Source organism: Colletotrichum higginsianum, chromosome 6, assembly GCF_001672515.1.
Source record: "Colletotrichum higginsianum IMI 349063 chromosome 6, whole genome shotgun sequence".
Lineage (NCBI taxonomy): Eukaryota > Fungi > Ascomycota > Sordariomycetes > Glomerellales > Glomerellaceae > Colletotrichum > Colletotrichum higginsianum.
The window spans coordinates 2,246,091-2,264,609 of NC_030959.1; the positions used below are offsets into that span (position 1 = coordinate 2,246,091).

The following is an 18,519-nucleotide window of genomic DNA, read 5'->3' on the forward strand; positions in this document are numbered from 1 at the left end:
CTGTTGCTCGTTCGTAAAGATTCCCTTTTTTGAGTTGGTGGCATTTCAACCCTTGAATAGCGCACTTCTCAGTTGGCTGCAGAGGGTGTACATCCATACCGCCCATCTCTCCTCACCTGCAATGGAGAAAAGGGGGCAATTGGAGAATTGGGCCCTAGGGAAGGGTGAAATGTATCCCTTGCTCTGGCAACCTCGATCAAGGCATGCGGCCTTACCAGGGCCTGGTCTGGTAGGTGGAATAGGGGGGGGGGGGGGGGGGGAGGGGTGACAGAGAAGGAGGGACTTCACAACGGAGCAAGGACCATCGTCGTGAACTGAGCTGTGACACAAGTCGATACGCGTAAGTGCAATGTGGTATGGTACAAGCTCATGCACACCGATAATCTGCTGACCGTCTGTTCAATCTTCATTGGACCTGCTGATTACTGCTCAACGGGCCGTCTCCCACCACCGCTGCGGGCGGCGCGGGCTGTCAGAGTTGCGCGCAACAGGAAGGACATGTTCTTCGACCACACTTCCCGCCGTCGATATCCATCAGCAACAGCATCACGAGAGAGACACCTGCGGCTTCCCTCACTATAACACCCTTGCCCCCCTCTCCGGCTCCGTTCGATTCCTCACCTTTTTTTTTTTTACTCCCGGTTGAGGCGGCAGCAAGTCCTCATAGCCATCACGCAACCCATTGTGTATGGAATAGGAATCTCACCCGTCCCCGATCCTACCCAAACCAGCCACGGGAACACGGCTGGTGTCTGCTGTTACTCCGCCCGGGGGGCCAATGGTTCTCGTTCTACACGGCTCACCATCCACCCATCGGTCCAGTTCCATTCATCTTTGTCTAGATCCCTTGTTCTAATCTAGTTTGCTAGAGTTTGAGTGAGTCCGTCCTGTCCGTCCGACTGCCTGCGGTAGGCGAGGGGGATCGTACCACATGGCAACCAGAAGTGGTGCATGCTCGGCGGTGATCCCGGTTTGCCAGCATCCAGTCACATCAAGGGGGTGCGGGCTCGGGACCCAGGATGAGAGATGTTGGAGGGCGACTATAGACAGGTACAGGCACGCACGAGAAACGGACACAAGAAAACAAACATAAGAAGAAGTGAGGCGTATCACCAAAGCATCACCGCTGCATCCTGGCATAGAATATTACATGTACATCGTACAACGAGAGCCTCCTCCTCCGGCCGAACGGGAGCGGGGAATGTGTCGATCGATGCGGAGAAGCTTCTACTTTGGTCTCCCTGCTGGCGCAATCCGTCATGCCCCATCTGCCCCATGCCAAGACCGTCTCAACTCACTTCTTGGGGTCCCACTGCACGCACAGGGAGGAGTTCATTCGATGTGGCAAGTAAGTTCTTGTGAGTACTCCTCTGACAGCTTGGGGTTTTCGCCAACCCCCGAAGGCCAAAACTTGGTTGCAAGAAGGGACGAGATTTTTGAAGGCCGCCCGCCCGACCCTTTCAAGGAAGAGCGCCTCTCTCTCTCTCTCTCTACGTGGATGACCATAGCAGTAAGCCGGCTGCCGCTCAAATCGGAGTATCTGCTTCGAAGCAGGTTCATGACGTTAGCCTCCTTGCGCCCGACACCGATGCGAGCTTCCCCAGGTTCAGGACGTTGATCCGCCACAACGTCCCCGTCACGCACCAGGGTCGTAGAGTTCTTGCCCTTGGGCCTGGAAACGTTTATTCGCAAGCCTCAAACGATAAAGGTGCCCCGCACTTGTACACCTGACCTCCAAGAACCATACATACCCTCCATGCGCCTCTAGCCACAGAGCCGAACGAACAGCGGTCGAATATATGTATGTTTGCCTAGGTAGGCTGGCTGGCTAGCTGGCTGAGAGAACTGTACACATGTACAAGACTTGTATGGAGCCGTATGGGAGTGGCCGGATTCGTGCCATCCGTACCCGCTTCGCTTCAGGCCCAAGCTCGAAGGTGCGCAGTATGCAAGACAGCCACTCATGTCCCGAGACGACTTTTGCGCTACTGCATCTAGGCGAAAAGGACAACGGCCATGTTCTCCAGATTTGGGGGCCAACGCCCATGCTTCTCCTACATAGTAGCTTCGAAGAGACGAACGCATGAAGCGGTTGGGGGAGGGGAGAGAGCAGGGATCCGCGAAAGAGATTTTGTGTTACAAGTGGTCGGCGGTCGCTCTGTCCTGTCCGAGGTCTCCTGCAACCCCTTGAGACACCGTCTATAAGGAAGAAGCACGGTTCGAGAAGAGGTCGCCAACCATTATCGGACGTCAGTTAAGATCTGTTGCCGAGAAAGCTTTGACTATGCAGCCCACTGCACCCCGCCCAGCGGCACGGGTGCGACTCTCGAGTCTTGAGATCGAACAAGCAAAAGCTGGATGAACAAACATGACCATCCATTTGCAAGTTTGACGTGAGCCCCCCCCCAAATCTCGCGGGGCGGCATGTCCAGTCGTTCGAAAGGAGGGGAGCCAGCGCCGACGAGCCCTTTGCCAACGAGCTTGAGCATCGGAGATGCCTTGCCTTATTCGAACCACTGCCTCGGCCGCCTTCACCTCATCGACCATGCGCCCCCATCGCTCGCTCTGCCGTCGTTGCATTCCCAGCATGCCGAGTGCATAGCACGCGTGGGTCTCGGCCATTGTGGACAACGACTTGCAAATGCCCCAAGCGCGCGTTCCCTCGAGTCGCCGGTCTCGGCTCCGGTGCCAATCAGCCATCCAATCTGAACAAGACAAGCCCGCATCTAATCTCTCGACTTGCGGGATCCTCATCAAAGCTACTCGGCAGCGTCTATGCAAGTCCGACGTTCTGACACAACCTTGACGACAGCACCAGAGCACCTCGGCCAGCATGAGGGCCGCTGTCGTAACGTGACGGAAAAGAAAAGAAGACTCTGTGTGTTGCCAAGCAGCGGCCGCCGTCCCACACCCTCGCCCACAACTGCCGTAACCCGGACAGGAAGAGACTGGGGCCATGTCCAATGTAACGACTTCCTTGAATGCATCACACACATCACACACAGACAAATAATCAAGAAAGAGAAGGAAGAAGAAAAAAAGAGAAGAAGAAGAAGAAGCCTTCTACGGTACCCTTACAGTCTCAACCGATGTCACCTACCATTCTCAGCAACCGCTCGCCATCCAGCCCTCCAGCCCTCCCTCCCACTCTCCTTGGCCGGAGCGTCCTGACGATCTTCGTGCCGGCTCACCAACCGAGGATCTATATCACCGTCAGCTATTAGTCAAGCATCAAACCGCGCCAACTCATGGTTTTTAGGTCTCGAAAGGTACCCGGTCGGCCGGAAAGGCCCAGTATGGCCCTACAATGCTGCAGCAAGCCTTGCAGAGAGATTTGGGAGGCGTGGCGGCGTCGCCGTGCCGATTTGAGGCCAACTCCGAGTTGGCAATTAATCTATGTCCTACAGGCACTAGCTCGGAAGGGAACGCCCTCCCATGCTCTCTGTCCCTCCTCCCTCTCTCTTTTTCTGCAGGCGTATCTCAGTATCCTGGACTAGAGCAACAACCGCCTCGAGGCTCACAAACCCCATCGGTGGCGATGGGGCTCGGGTTCGTGTTCAGATTTGACGGCCATTGCCCAACTTGCCGGAAGTCGCATGGATATCGGGGTTTGTGAGGGAAAGGCTGGCTGGGCTCGCTCACTCATAGCTCACCGCTGATCCACGACTCCCACTACGTACCGGCAACTGTACCGAGCATCACGACGTTCCTTGGACACTCGACACATGCACGCTTCATTGGGATCATGTCTCTTGTAGTTTTTTATCGCCCCTCGACAGCTACCTTGCATGCCTTGTTTAAGCTTATGGGCGGCTAGGCGCGCACCCGTCCCACAGCGTCCTGAACAAGCCAGACTCGTCACCTCTGATTTACGGGGTCTCTGACAGCCGTACCAATCATTCCCATGAACCTCGCCGAAGTTTGGGGGGTTTGGAGACCGAGCCCGACCTGACCACCACCCATCACCACCACCCCCTTCTGAGTCAAGACGTCTTTCCGAAGCTGGGGTCGAAGGACGCCAGCGATTCGTGACTTGGCTCCGCCCTTCTCCCCACACTCCTCCACACATCCACCACCTCTGCAGGCCTCGAACCCTGGATTCGTACCGGCTACCCATAACGACACTTATGCCCCGCGACACCTGACCATCAAGAAATGCCGGCCCGATACGCCACTGTTCGTTGTCGCCGCCGTCACTAATCCCCGAGGAGCAGGGCGACACGGTCTTGACCGAATACGGGCAGACACGGGGGCTAACGCCCCGTGGGACGACGACGCCTCGCGGTCATCTACAGCGAATAGCGAGTCATTATGAACCGTCTCATCAGCCACCCTACCTCGTCTATGCCAAATGGTCATTTCTGCTCTAGGCATGTCAGCAGCATGCCTAGCGACCAAGTACGTCCGGGACTGGCATTCTGGGGGCTGGCTGAGGAGCCGAATTGGCCGTTGCGCCTTAGCCATCACCTTGCCGCAACGTAGGTGGTTTGTCGCAGCCCGTCCAAGATGCAGACGCTCCGCATCACCATGCGGAGGAGGTAGCACCGCGTCTTGACCGCGTCTCGACTCATGTACAGTCCTGTGACTGAACGGAATATTGAACGGTCAAACCAGCATATACATACATATGCGTGATGCTGTGGAAGTTTGGCGGACGGCTTTCGACGATCGTCGCACAAACACAAGTCCGAGGCACGCTCCTCTGGCCTCGTGGGCATGCCAAAATACCCTGACGATGGGTGCCGGCTTCACTTGAGAGTTGAGATGCAGAGGGAAGCCAGTCGGGAAACCTTGAAGACTGGATGCTTCACCCTTTCATTTCCTTCAGAGAGGGCCACATCGGGACTCGTACTCAACGCCCTGGTGTGATGGCTCAACACCACCCCCTGCTGCCCGTCACGAAAGTAGCCGGAGCTGTCGGGATGCCTTCTGGTGCCATCGTCACCCTCGTCGATTATTGCGCCCTCTCGCCCGAATCATCGCGGACATTGCCCGCTCTCATTCGCCGCCCCAATATCGCAAACCCCATCCTCGATCGGCTCGACAGGCCAGCTCGGGGCGGGCGGGCGGACGGCCTGGTCCTCTTTTCCCGCCCTTTGCATGAGGGGGCGTCCCTCTGTAGGGAGGTTGTCATCTTACACACGTCACCGTCATCCCAGCTGCGGAGAGAGCTGAGGGTATTGACGGCTGCAACCCGCCGGCCGAGAAGCTGGCGATGGGCCTTGAAGAAGGGGACATGGAGATGTACGTCCCGCACTACTCAGAGGCCGAGGACAGCTAGAGGGATGCGTGTGACTTCTGTCGTGTTTACTGGGAGGGGTGTGCCCTCACATATCGCGCCGTCTCCGCGTCGACGTTGCCACCATTCTCTACTGACCTGCCGTATGTCACTTCTCAATCAATGTTAGCCGCCGTGTATTGCTACGCAGGAACGCAGGACCTTGGCTGTTACTTCGGAATACCGTCATACGGGAAAGTCTCAGGGGTTGTCTGACAGCCATTTCACCTCCATTGGCGTGTCCACGGTCGCAAGCCGTCTGATGCCCGTCGCGCACGCCAATGGGCAGTCTCTTTCCCCGCTGTTTCCTCCCTACGAGCTTTTCCATATTGCTGCTTACATGGGATGCCTTTCCCGCGCGGATGCGATCTGGGCTCCCAAGAGGGTTTGCTCGAGGCCGGTGTTGCTCTCCTGCCCGAACCCCCCCCCCCCCCTCATAGTGGACGGGAGCGATTACACTGTGTTGCGCCCGCCGCTATAGACGAGGGACACAGCCTCGTTGGATTCGGCCCCAAGAATACGACGTCGTGACTCGAGATGGATTCGAAAGCCCACGACGCTTTGAAATATCTGTAGGGGGACACGGCTTGACGGAGGGCCGCGCAGTGCTTCCGTCAGGGCGATGGACCGAAACAGGAGGGTCTTCGTCAAGCCATCGGCCACTCAGTTTGACGCAGCTCGCACTCTCTTTGGTTCCCCTCAAAAGGCACGCGAAGATCACCTGGATGGAAGAGACATACTCCCATCATCTTTGTGGTCGTTTCTCGACGTACAGAGGGACAAGGCACCCTCGGGGCGAGGTTCGGGTCTCGGTCGGTGGGTTTTCCGCCTGGAGATCGGCGTCATGACCTGAGCAGAACAAGCAACCAGGGGATCCCTAGACATATCTCGCCTGAGGCACTGACCGAAGCAGACACCGACCAAGGCAGAGTTAGTTCCCAATGTCCTGAGGCCCTGGGCCCACACGACCCCCTCGCGAGTATCGATCTTCGGAAACCTGGCCGATGGCTAGTGCCATCTGGAAAGCCCGCCAGGAGCGTGGTTGCGAATCATGACTGCTTTTCTTCATTTCAAGCTTTTCCAGCCTATTTGGGATCGGCAGCAAGGCCTCGGTGAGGGTGAGGGTGAGAGCATAAGGCTTCAGGTCTGATGCAGGGCTACGAGCCATGCAAGTTTCACATTCCAGGGTCACCAATACTCCAGGGTCACCATTAACGAGGCGTCTCCTCTCCACGTCCAGAATGAATTGGATTAATCAACACAAGGTAACATGAGAAAGTCACGAAGAAGAAGAAGAAGAAGAAAGACAGACAGAGCTCTCTAGAAGCTCTAGAAGCTCTAGAAGCACACCGTCGACTGCTGCCGTCTTCTGACGCTACCCGAGACCGCCAAGGCCGTGAGAGAAATCGCACACAAAACGAAAGGGGAGAGAAACGTGAAGAAGGGAGAGAGAAAAATCAATAAAAATCAAGAGGAAAATACCGACACCCTCCACAAAAAGAAGAAGAAACAAGGACATCGGGACGTCCCCGGGTCGGGTTTCGGCCTCACACATGAACTAGGTGGAAACTAAATCTCGTTCAATGCTTCCTCCCCTTTCTTTCCCCTCCGTACATCGTCTCTCTTCTGTGCGATCGATGGATGTATTGTTCCCTTGTCCACAGGGTTGAACGCCGTACATGCAATGGTTTCTTCCTCCTCTCCCTCAGAAAACAGCGAGGCGGGGTGCCTCGTCGGGGCCATTTCCGCCTCCGCTCCCTCTCTCTCTTCCTCCTTGTCTCCCTCCCTCTCTCTCTCTCTCTCACTCTCACAAACATCCTGACATCGGAAATGCTGAAGTGGGCCGCAAAGCTCTCCGTTGACACCCATGTCCGGGGGGGTGATGGGACCATGGAAATGCAGCCCCAGTCCTCGGGAAGGGGATACATGGCTCGATCGCTCCCTCCGCACCTCCACACTGGGGATGGCGGCCGATAGTCTTTCCTTGGCCATCGTGGAAAACTCCACAGGCCCTTCCCGCGTGACCTAGCCATGTTAGGTTTGGAACTCGCCGGCCGCATCGATTGCCGCCGTTTCGTCGCCCCCGTAGTGGCGGCTGCCGCCCGCTCGGAACTGCAAGCCCTTAGCCCACACCAGGACGGCCGTGACGGCGCAGCCCGCACGATCTGGAGCTCGCACCGCCGCCACGTTTATCCGCCGCACACCGCAGCCGCAGGCAGATATACGAAACGACTCCGTTGGAAATTGCGCGCACGATGGGTGAAGCTTATACCATCTGCGTCCTGCTGCACATAAGCGCGCGCGCACGCACACACACGCACGCACAACTCAGAACATGCTCCTACCACTTGCCAGTCTGACGAAGCTGTAGGGCACGTTCTGGCCGACTAGCAGCCTGAGGGTTTCGACAGTGGTGAAGGCAGCCGTGTCGGCAACGCCGTAGGCGGAGAAGCCGGCCTGCTGGGCAATGAGGCCCGGGTCGCCGCCTTTCCTTGCGCCCGAGGCCTCGGCGAGATCGAGAAAGACCTTCTTGAAATTCGAGCCTCCCCGGATGTTTGCGCCAAACACACGGACAAGCATGCCGACGAGGTTGCTCTTTTCCGCCCCGAGGGCCGAGACGACCAGGAAGGGGGCCGCGTCATCGCCGACCGTCTGGGCCCGCTTGAGACTTTCGAGGCTGTTGAAGGGTTCAATGGCGGGCCCGTCGCGGGCCAGAGCCGGCGGTGTTCGGAAGCCAACGGTATAAATCTTGCCGATACGGAGAGCCTTCAGAGCGTACATGACTGACGCGGCATCCTCGCCGGAAGAGGCCAGAACGACAGCTGTCCGACCAAAGTACGCCGAAGGCGCCATGTCACGGGTCAGCGTGCTGATGATGCCGCGCCAGCTGGCATTGTCCAGGATCAGGGACGTGTTGGGCGACAGGGCAGAAAAGTTGGAGCCGAGGTGGCCGAAAGAGTCATGGTGTCCGTGGCGCGGGCTCGACGGTATCGACGCCGGGGCCGACGACGCCGACGAGGACGACCCTGATTTGACAATGATGGTGTCCACGGTCCCAATGAGACGAGCAGCCTCGGTCAGCTCCGGACCCTTGCCGCCGTTGAGCGAAGAGAAGAACGAGCTGTGCTTCAGCAGGTTGCTCCACGACACGGGCGGGCTCAGGTAGGCACCGCCAAAGTTCTTTTGGTTGCACCAAGCCTCCATGCTCGAAAAGTTGTTGGGCAAGCGCTCCACGACTGCGAAGTAATGTGGCAGGCCAAGCTCGTTGAAGCACTTCTCGTAGAAAGGGGCTTGCGGCGTCGAGCTGCGGAAAGCCGGCGTTGTGATGCCGTATATGCTCTTCTTCGGAAGCTGCCCAAGAAGGGCCAGCGCCGCGTTGATTTCCGACGCACTCATCTGGCCCGGAGCTGCGACTATCGGCAGCAGTGGGTGAGTGATGGGAGTGAAGACCCTATTCAAAGTGCGGGAGAATTGGCCGGTTTCCCCCATGTTGACTCCGGAGAATGGAGGCGAAGCCGGGTAATCCGCCCGCATCTTGGAGCGGAAGTATTCCAGCTCGAAGTTCTCGTTGTGGTCGTTGATGATGGCGATCATCTTGATGATGTCGGCGTACTTGCTTGATTCCACGTAAACCTGCTCGGCATGGGACGAGGGCCACCTGAAGGTGCCAGAGAAGTCATGAAACGCAGACATGATCCGACTGCTCCCCTTCTGCTCGTAGAGCCTCTTCCGGATGGCTTCGGGGAGCCACAGTTCCACATCGATATACTCGACGCCCCACTGGATGGCTCGGTACAGATACTCGTAATAGAGGTCTGGGTTTTCCATCGGGAAGCGGCCGTTTTCCCTCGTACATCTGGTTGTAAAGATGATGGGGAGCTCTGTCCGTTGGCGCAAGAGCATCAGTTGCTGCCCGACGTAGCTGAGACTTGGAATGGAAGAGTAGGTGCCGTCTCCGAGAGGCTCCTTGAGAAGATCAACTCGAATTTCCACGGCGTCGGCTCCGACGGTGAGGATGTCGATGTTTGGTAACGCAGCGCTGACGTCCGGGAACGTGGTGGAGATGAAGTAGGTCCGCGGCTTTGACATCAACGTCTCGTGGTGGTCAATCTGGCCCAGGGTGAAGGAGATGAACCTCGAGAGGTCCCGGCGGAAGAAAGGGGCCTCGGTGTACAGGAACTCGTAGTCGCACTGGGCCGAAAGGAAGACGTCCGGCGGCATTCCGAGGTTGACGCAGTGGGCGTTGATGGCCACAACGAGCTCCTTGTCGCGAGAGTCGATGTTGCTCTTTGCGTGCTCGGCCGGGATACCAATAACGAGCCCTTGGTCGGCCGCGCTGACATCTTGGAACGCTGAACGGATGGCGTACGGTTTCCCCAGAACATCGGCGAAGACTGACACGATGCTGTCTTGGCCGTGGCCAAACACGATGACAACGATCCTCGTGTCTCCCCTCTGGGGGGCACTGCCAAACCTCGTGCCGGTTGCAACGGCAGGGCTGGCATTTCGGTCGAGGTCCATCTCGACATCCTGGTTCCCAGAACCGTTCACACTCCGCGGACGCGCGGGGGTCGGACCAACGCCGAGCTGGTGTACCGATGCCATGGCGGTGCTCGAAGAGGCGTCGATTTCGAGTTGCGAGAAGCGGGCGGCCACGCCAGGGACGGTGTACTGGGGCGGAGAAGACGCAACGAGAAGACGATGAACCGCACCCTCCCCTTCTCCTCCCTCAGGACGACTGGAGTAATCGTGGGGAAGTATGGTGGCGGTAGTTGGCGCGGTGTTAGATTGTGTGAGGCCAAAGTCCCATATCCAGATGAGCCGACAGTCCAAGAAGGATTACGGGGGGTCCGGGGGAACGAATGGAAAGAGTCTCTCGAGGGGTCACGGCGGGGATAGACGGTGTACTATCGCAGAGACAGAGGAGAAGGAGGGAGAGGGAGAGGGACAGCAGGGCCAAGACGTGTCAGGTGACTTGGGGGTCCTTGGAGACATACGCCGGGAAGAGGATGTCAGTGGGGGTCGTCGTGAGGCTGGTGCATATGATGTGTCGTCGAGATCGTGGGCGCGATGTGCGCTGCGTTAGGTGAGACTGATAAGACAGAACGTACGGGGCGCGCGCCGTGGGATTGCGAGAAAGACAGCGACGCTGAGAAGTGGCTGATGGTGATGGACCGGATTTGCTGGGGCCAGGTACTTTTCTTCCACCAATTCGCGGGGTGCTTTCAGATGTTCCGATGCAGGATTGGAAGCTCGGAGCTGGGATGGGTGTGCCAACCGGCAACGGCAGCGCAGGTGGTGGGAATCTCGATTGAAGCTTTGGTGATGGCGCTCCGGGCCGCAAGTAGGAGGTGGAGAGAAGAGTGCAAGTTTGGCCTCGGCGCAGTGAAGCACGAGGAGGCGTGTAGTTGGGTCAGGTGGGCGTCGTCGTGTAAGCCGTGCTGGTGTCTTGGAAGGGAAGGGTGTTCTGTGCGGACGTTGTCGCAATATGAGGGGAGTTTGTTGAGGGAAGTTTGAGACGAACCGGCCGATGGCACGGGAAGGACAGGGCCGCAGGCTGATCAGTAGCGACGCTTGGGGCAGGGAAGTATTTCGCCGTCAGCGTACAGGGAAGCTATGAGGCGGCGACGGCGGCGGCGGCGCGGTAGCTTTCGGGAAGATACAGCGTCGTCGTAGGGTGGACAATGAAGACGGACAAGGATCTCTTTGGTCGAGACGAGTTCCTGGTGGTATGAGACGGTGGGTACAGAGTACAGTAGGTATGGGACGGTATGGGGCGGCTTGAGGGAGAGAGAGAGAGAGAGAGCGCGGGCTAGACCAGAGGTTGGCGATCCCTGACCAGAGGAGGACAATTGGAGGAACGACGACGGCGACGACAACGATACTGGGATGGCGGGCGGCGAGTGTGAGCAGGCTCGGTGGAGGGCTCTGGACGGCAAAGCCGGTGTAGACGATTCGCAATGGACAATCCGGGGCCTGTCGTTGGTGGAGGAGACGGAGAGACTGATGGGAGTTGGGGAAGAGTAATTGTTCCACCACAGATACAGCGTTCCACCCAAGTGCTTGACAGGAGCCAGAAGGGGGTCGAGGGGCAAGTGGGAGAGCTTGGCATGGGGCAGACCGAGACTGGGATTGGGATTGGGATTGGGATTAGGGATGAGGAGCTGATGGCCGATGCCTCTTGGCTCCTTCGCTGCCGCTGCCAGGTCGGTTCTTGCGTCTGCGTCTGTTGGTGGTAATGGTAAGGGTAATGGTGCTGCCGTTACTGCAGGGGTTTTTTGGAGTCTTTGCCAGGGGTGTTGGTCCCGAGGGAGAAGGATTGCAACCCGTTCGTTGCGTTGACTGGACGGTCGAGGCAGCAGGATGAAAAGCCTGTGTGCCGTGCCGGTGGTTGACGAACGGAAGCAGGCAGCGGAATCCGTACGTACCGTGCCGGTGTTCCTGAGTTGGGTCAAGGCGACACGAGGCAAGACGAGGCGAGGCGAGGCGGGCCAAGGCACCTGAGCCGAGTTGGCGAGTGATAAGGAGACGGAGATGGACGGGAAGAGCTAACAGTCGATGGGATTTCAGAGTCGAATTGTCGATTGGAGGCAGGGCGGCCAGAACACCATCCAACGATGATCCCCTTCCGAGACGGGCAAGGTCAAGCCGGAGGCGTCTCTGCGTGGTGGTCTGCTGCCGGAAGCTGTTTGGCTTCAGCTGACTGACTGTTGGTGTTGAGATGTGTGTGTGTGTGTGTGTGTGTTGTGTGGTATATCTGTATAGGTGTATAGGTGTATGTGTGTGTGGTGGTATGTGTGGTGTGGCGTCTCTGGGAGAAACTGGGCGGCGCAGGGAGACAGACAGACGTTGGATGACATTGACATTGATTGGCATTGCACTGGGACTGAACGGCATACGAATGCAGAGGGGAGAAAGAGAACTGCAGTTGGAGATGTGCGGGACCGGCCCATGCTGACAGTGTCTCACTGAGCTCGCGCCTGCCATGCCCAGATGCCAGAATGGTGGGGTAAATGGGGAAAGCCTGGGGGGGAGACTCGGGGAGTGGCTCCCCCTAACGATCCCCTAGGAGAGTTTGGGGAGAGGGTTTGGAGGAAGTGTCCACTGACTGGCCCACTGGGAAACTTCAGTCGCCGCAAAGATTTGCCGCATTGTCCCTATTTCCGGGATTTGGACGTCGAAGATTCTCCGCCAATCACACGTCGCGCCGTCCACGCCATTCGGCAAGACTTGGCACCGTTAGCGACCTTGGGCTAGCAGGGGGGGAGGTCTCTCGTCTCTCATCTCTCACTCTCACTCGTACTCTTACTTTCACCCTCACTTCCACTCTCAACCCCTACTATCGCTGTCGCCTCTCACCACCACCCGTCAATACTGTGTAACCACACGCACACACGCACATACAAAAACACACACACACACACACACTCTCTCTCTCTCTCTCTCTCCCATGTATCGTTACACCTGGGCAGAGCAGACGCACCCAATGTCACCTTGTCTCTTCTTAGCCTGAACCGGCGGAGCTTCCCCCCCTTCGCATGCTGCCTGGGATTTACTGTCAATCCTGCGCTTCGAAAGACATCTCGGCAAAGTCTGACTCTATTGATAATAGTATCATTGCAGACGGGCAGCTGTTACCTAACTCCTACCAGGGCGGGTATCCACAGCACGTCGGTGCTTCTCCTCGTGAAACGGCTGCTTGTCATCCGACGAGGGGACCAGCTCAAACAAGCGGCGTTGTCTGCATTCGCTTATACCGGTTGTCTCTGCTGCAGGGCTCCCCATTCGTGCTGCTTCGCGCAACCAACGATAAAAGGGAACCCAATGGTGGAATCAATATCGGCAAATACTTGATTGGGCCCTGCCACCGGCTATATCGCCACCCATTGACCACACACACTCATTTCCATACACACCATGCCTACTGGCACCATCACCGCGCGGGTAGCCATCTTCTGGAAGCCCGCGGGCCTGCAGCCGGCTGAAGACGGACGGAGATCGGCCTCATCTTCCCATCTGTGACTCCATGGAAGACGGGAAATTTTCACAAACGGGTCCAGCTTCAGCTCCGGGAAGCCTGCAGTCACTCGGGCGTAGGTAGCGCCGGGGGGGCCGGGATCGCGAAATCTCTCTCAGCATGCCGCATCTTCGGTCATCCTACCTGTGGCCTACAACCACTGCAGCCGGCATAACGTACCTAGCCGCTGCTGCAGATGCCAATATGTGCGCTCTCGGAGAAAAAGATAATTGAGGGGGGGGGGGGGGGGGGTCGCCCTCTACGGATGCTGCCCGTCCATCCATCCATCCATCCAAAACAATGATACGCTGCCCTGTTGCGCAGTGGTAACGACTCCGAGAGGTCCAATGCGGCCGAAAGGTGGAGCTGGCCAACCCTCGTGTCTCTTGGTTCCTCTTCTCGTTCTGCAAATGTTTCCTCCAAATTGCTTCATCGTTCCGGAATGTCACATCATTCCGGCAGGTTCACATCCACGCTCCCCCTCGGGCTTCACGACAATTCGTGGATATCTACATGTCGTCCTCCGCCCCCCTCTCGAGTGGGACGAGGGACGAGGACGGACCTCGTTACCATCGCCTTATCTTGAACATGCTCAGCGCCAAGTCACAAGCTCATACAGCCTTGGGGCCCGTCTTGTGAGGTTTCATCCTCTCAACATCAACAAGCCTTTCGCCCTGGAAGCAAACCTGTGAGCAATCAACCTGCGGCAGATGCTCATGGCCCAGCTCACCTAACCCCCTTCACCCACGGGGCTCATTGGTGCAGAATCATGTCCTCGCCGGAATCTCGGCGTGGAACATCCCTCTGTTGGTGGAGAAACAGAGGCCACGGCGCCAAGGTGGAGTCGTCTCATCGAGTTTCCCCTTTCAACTCCAACATGTCGGCCAAGACTCTCGGAGCAAAAGAAGCATAAAAAGGAAAGCAGATCAGTCCATCCGGGCCGTTCTCGACCTTTTTTCCTTTTTTTTTCTTTTTCGAACCTGCATGCGCATACCGGCCCGGCCACGCGGGATCCAATCGAGCGAGCTTCCATGTCTGACCGTGATCAAAATGACAAGATGAGAAGGGGGCTTTAAGTGCGGTAACATGACGCTGGGCTGGACAACAACTCGAATTCGGATCAGACGTCTACTACTTCCGGCTCAAGAACGTCCCAGAGACTTCTTCCAACGAAGCCGTTCGCCTGGGCGTCGGTAGGAATCGCGCCCTCGGAACCCACAAGCAACTGGGCTCTCACTCTTGCGCCCAGATCCCGACCATGTTTCCCTCGCAGTCGATGATGCGACAAAAGAACCCCATACCGCCGCCAATCTCCGTCTTGGACCTGTGGGAGAAAGGCCATCATGGTCAGCAACAATAACAACAACAAAAAGGAAGTCTAAGAAAAAAGTATCTTGCTCAGGATATCTACCGAGGCGGACCGGTTCGACTCACACGTGGACCCTTCCGCCTAACCTCTCGACCTCGACGACGGTTGCCTCAATATCCCGTACGCAGAACGTCGGGAGCACCGCCATGCGCGCCGGCCTCGCCGCGTCGTTGCCCGTTGTCACATGGTTCCCGTCCTCCATCGCGAGGAACCCGCCGTGCAGGTCGCCCTTGTTGAAGAAGTGCACCGTCTTGATCCCGGGCGTCGGCGACGGCATCCCGGCGTCGGCGCATTCCCACCCGAGCACTGCCGTGTAAAACGCCGCCGCGCGGGCCGGGTCCGAGACCGGGACCTCGAGGAAACACATCTGGCCGTAGGGCCCGTCGGCCGGGGAGGCCGAGAAGGCCATCTCCTCGACGTGGTCTCTGGTCTGATCCAGAGACATTTTCTTTTCTTCCTTTTCGTCTTCGCAGTGAAAAATGTGGTTTGAATGAGACTTCACACGTCGACACGAAACGGAGACGACAAGACAAACCTGACGATGTGTGAATTCATGTGACTTTTTTTGAAAGACCAATGAGTTTCGACCCTCCGGCCAGCAGGCTGCTGGCTCGGGACGGGCTCGAACATGCTATATTATATCGTTTCGATGTCATGTCTCACCATCAGACTTTTCCCCCTTCCCCTCCATGTCCCGCCTCCTCCAGCCGCAACGCCTCCGTCCCCGGCCATTGGACCAGACGAGCCTCTGCTGCCTGGAGCCAAGACAGCCACGAAGCCACACCTGGCCGTCGTGCTTCACATGGCATCGTGTTCAGAGCGCGTCGCCGGGCCAAGTAGAATCATCTCGGCGTGCAAAAGTAAACGCGCCAAGTCCGCTGGTTATTCTTGTAGGGTAGTGGAGGGGGGAGATGCCCCTCCACCGCCGACGTTCGAACGCAGCGCGCGTCTCATTGATCTCCTCAAAGCATCGCCGCTTCACCTGACCTATATGTTGCCATATGTTTCAACTAGATGTACAAATAAATGCGTTTACCATACGTATGCCGTATTGCCATGCCACATTCCAATGAATAAGAACAGTGATGTTCGTATGCAACCCCCCCCCCAACCCAATGCGATGCTCCTATCATGCATGCCCATACTCAAATGCCAGAGTCCATCCAACCGGTTCCAGCCCGCCTAAGTTGGATCACGCTTCTCCAGCGCCTTCGTTCTCCATCAAAGCCGCCCTCGCCTCTGTCTCGTCGTCCACTTCCTTCCCGCCCGTGGGGCCCCTCCATCCCGTGCTCGCCTGGATCACAATCGCGACGACCGCCAACGCCGCCGCCGCCCGCCACGTGCCCCTGGAGGCGCCGGCGTACCTCTCCACCGCGATGGCGTGCTCGGCCGGGCTCAGCCCGCCGTTGAACACGAGCGCGGGGCTGCCGATGAGTCTCGTGACAAGCTCCCGCCGCTCCTCGGACAGTCTCCCGCCGTCGAGCTCGGTAAAGCCGGCGACCAGACCGGAGCGCAGGATGCGGTAGAACACGCCGCCGCCGATGGCGGTGCCGAAGCTGCCGCCGAACCCGCGGAACGTGCCGAGCAGCGAGGTCGAGACGAAGTGCTCCTCCGGGCGGCTGAGGTGCAGCAGGTGCGCGAGGGTGTAGTTCAACGTGGCGCCCGTCGCGAGCCCGTTGAGCACGACGGCCAGGATCAAGGCCCAAACCGGCGAGTCGGCGGTGCCGACGAACGAGAGGCCGAACATGGTGGCCGCGAAGCACGTCAGGCTGACGACCGAGGGCGACCAGAAGGCGCCGTTGCGGCGGACATGCAGCCAGCCGACTATAAGCCCGCCGGAGCCGAAGCCGACGTTGGTCGGGATCAGGATCGAGCCCGCGACGGCTGGCGCGTAGCCCCGCACGGCGAGGACGAAGATGGGCGCGTAGTAGAGCAGGGTCCAGCGGATAGACATGAAGAGGAGCTGGGCCGTGCACGAGAGGAGGACGCCGCGGGAGGAGAGGACGGAGAGGGGGATGATGGGGTCCGCGGCGAGCCTGAACTCGATGAGCACGAAGAGGAGGAGGGAGAGGGCTGAGAGGACGAGGGGTCGGGTTTGGATTTCACCCGAGAGGCCGTAAAGAAAGAGGACGATGGTCAGTACCTGTAGAAGTGAGTTCGGGTTCTGTGTGTGCGTGTGTGTTTTGAGGTGGGACACTGGGGGGATGAGGAAGATTGGGGACGTACCAGCGTGACAGCACCCGCATAGTCGATGCGAGCCAGCTTCTGCAAGGCCGACTTGCCTTTGGTCTCGTGGTCCGAGCTGAACGACTTGGGTATGCTCCAGAAGGCGCCGAGGCCTGCAAGCAGACCAAGGGGCGTCTGGACGGCAAACAGGGCCCTCTGCAGACCATGTCAGCTTGTTGCTACTTCTTTTTGCCTCCAAGGGCTTTGGCTGGGGGTGGGGACAAGACAAACCCATCCGATGACGGACAGCAGCGCCCCGTACACGACGGCGCCGAACGACAAGCCGATGGTGAAGCCGGCGTTCACGAGGCCGACGAAGACGCCGCGCCTCCTCTTGCCGACCAGCTCGAGGACGAGGATGACGGACAGGGTCATGATTCCGGCGCCGCCCATGCCCGTCAGGATCCTGCCGGCGATGAAGACCCAGAAGGAGGGCGCCTGTGAGGTGACGACGCCGCCGGCGGCGAAGAAGCAGCCCAGGGGCAGCACGAGGCTGCGGGGCGAGAAGATTGTGGCCAGGCGACCGAACAGCGGCGCCAGCGAGGCCATGCTGATGAGGTAGGAGCTCGTGAACCACATGGCGTCGGCGTAGGCCTCGAGGTCCTCGGCGACGACGGACTGGGTCATGGTCATGCCCGACGTGTTGGACGCTGGTCGCGGTGTCGGTCTTTCAGTGGACTGGGGCTACATGGTACCAGACAAACAACACCAAAAAAAAAAGAAAAAGAAAAAAAAACACACACCTTGGAGGAAGATGAGGACCCAGGTGCTGAGCATGAGAACCCCGGCGCGGGTTGCGCTTATGGATTGCTTGGGTCCTTCGTCATCGTCGTCGTCTTGGTCGTCTTCACCGTCGCCTTTGTCGGGGCTCGAACCCCGGTCTCGGCGGCTGCCGGCTGACGACCCATTGCGGAGGGTCCGAGAGGAGGTCTCGGAGTTGAGCAGCGTCGTCGTCTCAGTGGCATCGGCGAACGAAGCCTCCTCATCTGCTCTCTTGGATTCGTTATCGGCGACGTGCTGCCGGTTCCGGAGGTGAGGTGTTCGTTCATGCGCCATGCTGGATGGTCCGGCCAGAATGCCCTTGTCTCGGACTTTGCGTCGGGGGCCGATATCGTTGCCATTCAGCCCTGGCACTCTCTCAATGACGGCGTTGGAACTGCTGCGAGTTTCCGAGGTTATGAACGAGACGAGAGAGAAAAAAGAAAAGGAAGGGGGAACCAAATAGAGGTGAGCAGTTTTCGGAGCTTCACCCTAGTGCCTCATCACATGAGCATAAGTGCATGTGAATGAATGCTAGCTGTTTAGGTAGACAGATTGAAAATAACAGTGTCTCACAAGTTGACGTCGGTTTACTGTACTCACTTCGGTAGCTTGGTAATCATCGAGCTCAAGCTCTCCCTCCCCGTTCGGACCCTTCCTCCCCACCTCCCCCCCCCCAATGCTCTACTCATGCTTGATTCAGACGTCAGACGGCCCGGTTCAGTGGGCAGAGTCAGAGTGACAGGCTGGCATGGTCCCGCCCGGGGTGGCACCAGCCCCATCCCCGCTTTTGCCGGCTAACGGCTGGCGATCGCTCCCGGCCTTCTTCTTCTTCTTCTCCCTCCCCTTCCCCCAACCACCTCCAGCTCT

General features: G+C 58.2%; 4 protein-coding genes across 4 annotated transcripts; 2 read left to right on the plus strand and 2 right to left on the minus strand.

Moving 5' to 3' along the window:
- Positions 1–1,259: 1,259 nt before the first annotated feature.
- Positions 1,260–1,731, plus strand: CH63R_09077 (uncharacterized protein; the record flags this gene model as incomplete). The annotated part of the gene is made up of 2 exons (XM_018304051.1): positions 1,260–1,348; positions 1,512–1,731. The coding sequence occupies 2 exons, from the start codon at positions 1,260–1,262 to the stop codon at positions 1,729–1,731; spliced, it is 309 nt and encodes a 102-aa protein (XP_018156074.1).
- A 3,191-nt stretch (positions 1,732–4,922) lies between these two features.
- Positions 4,923–5,281, plus strand: CH63R_09078 (uncharacterized protein; the record flags this gene model as incomplete). Its single annotated transcript, XM_018304052.1, has 2 exons — positions 4,923–5,118; positions 5,160–5,281. The coding sequence occupies 2 exons, from the start codon at positions 4,923–4,925 to the stop codon at positions 5,279–5,281; spliced, it is 318 nt and encodes a 105-aa protein (XP_018156075.1).
- Positions 5,282–7,606: 2,325 nt separating this feature from the next.
- Positions 7,607–9,883, minus strand: CH63R_09079 (3-dehydroquinate dehydratase; the record flags this gene model as incomplete). Its single annotated transcript, XM_018304053.1, has 1 exon — positions 7,607–9,883. The coding sequence occupies one exon, from the start codon at positions 9,881–9,883 to the stop codon at positions 7,607–7,609; it is 2,277 nt and encodes a 758-aa protein (XP_018156076.1).
- A 5,973-nt stretch (positions 9,884–15,856) lies between these two features.
- Positions 15,857–18,272, minus strand: CH63R_09080 (Major facilitator superfamily transporter; the record flags this gene model as incomplete). Its single annotated transcript, XM_018304054.1, has 5 exons — positions 15,857–16,807; positions 16,891–17,046; positions 17,122–17,574; positions 17,632–18,046; positions 18,253–18,272. The coding sequence occupies 5 exons, from the start codon at positions 18,270–18,272 to the stop codon at positions 15,857–15,859; spliced, it is 1,995 nt and encodes a 664-aa protein (XP_018156077.1).
- Positions 18,273–18,519: the final 247 nt, after the last annotated feature.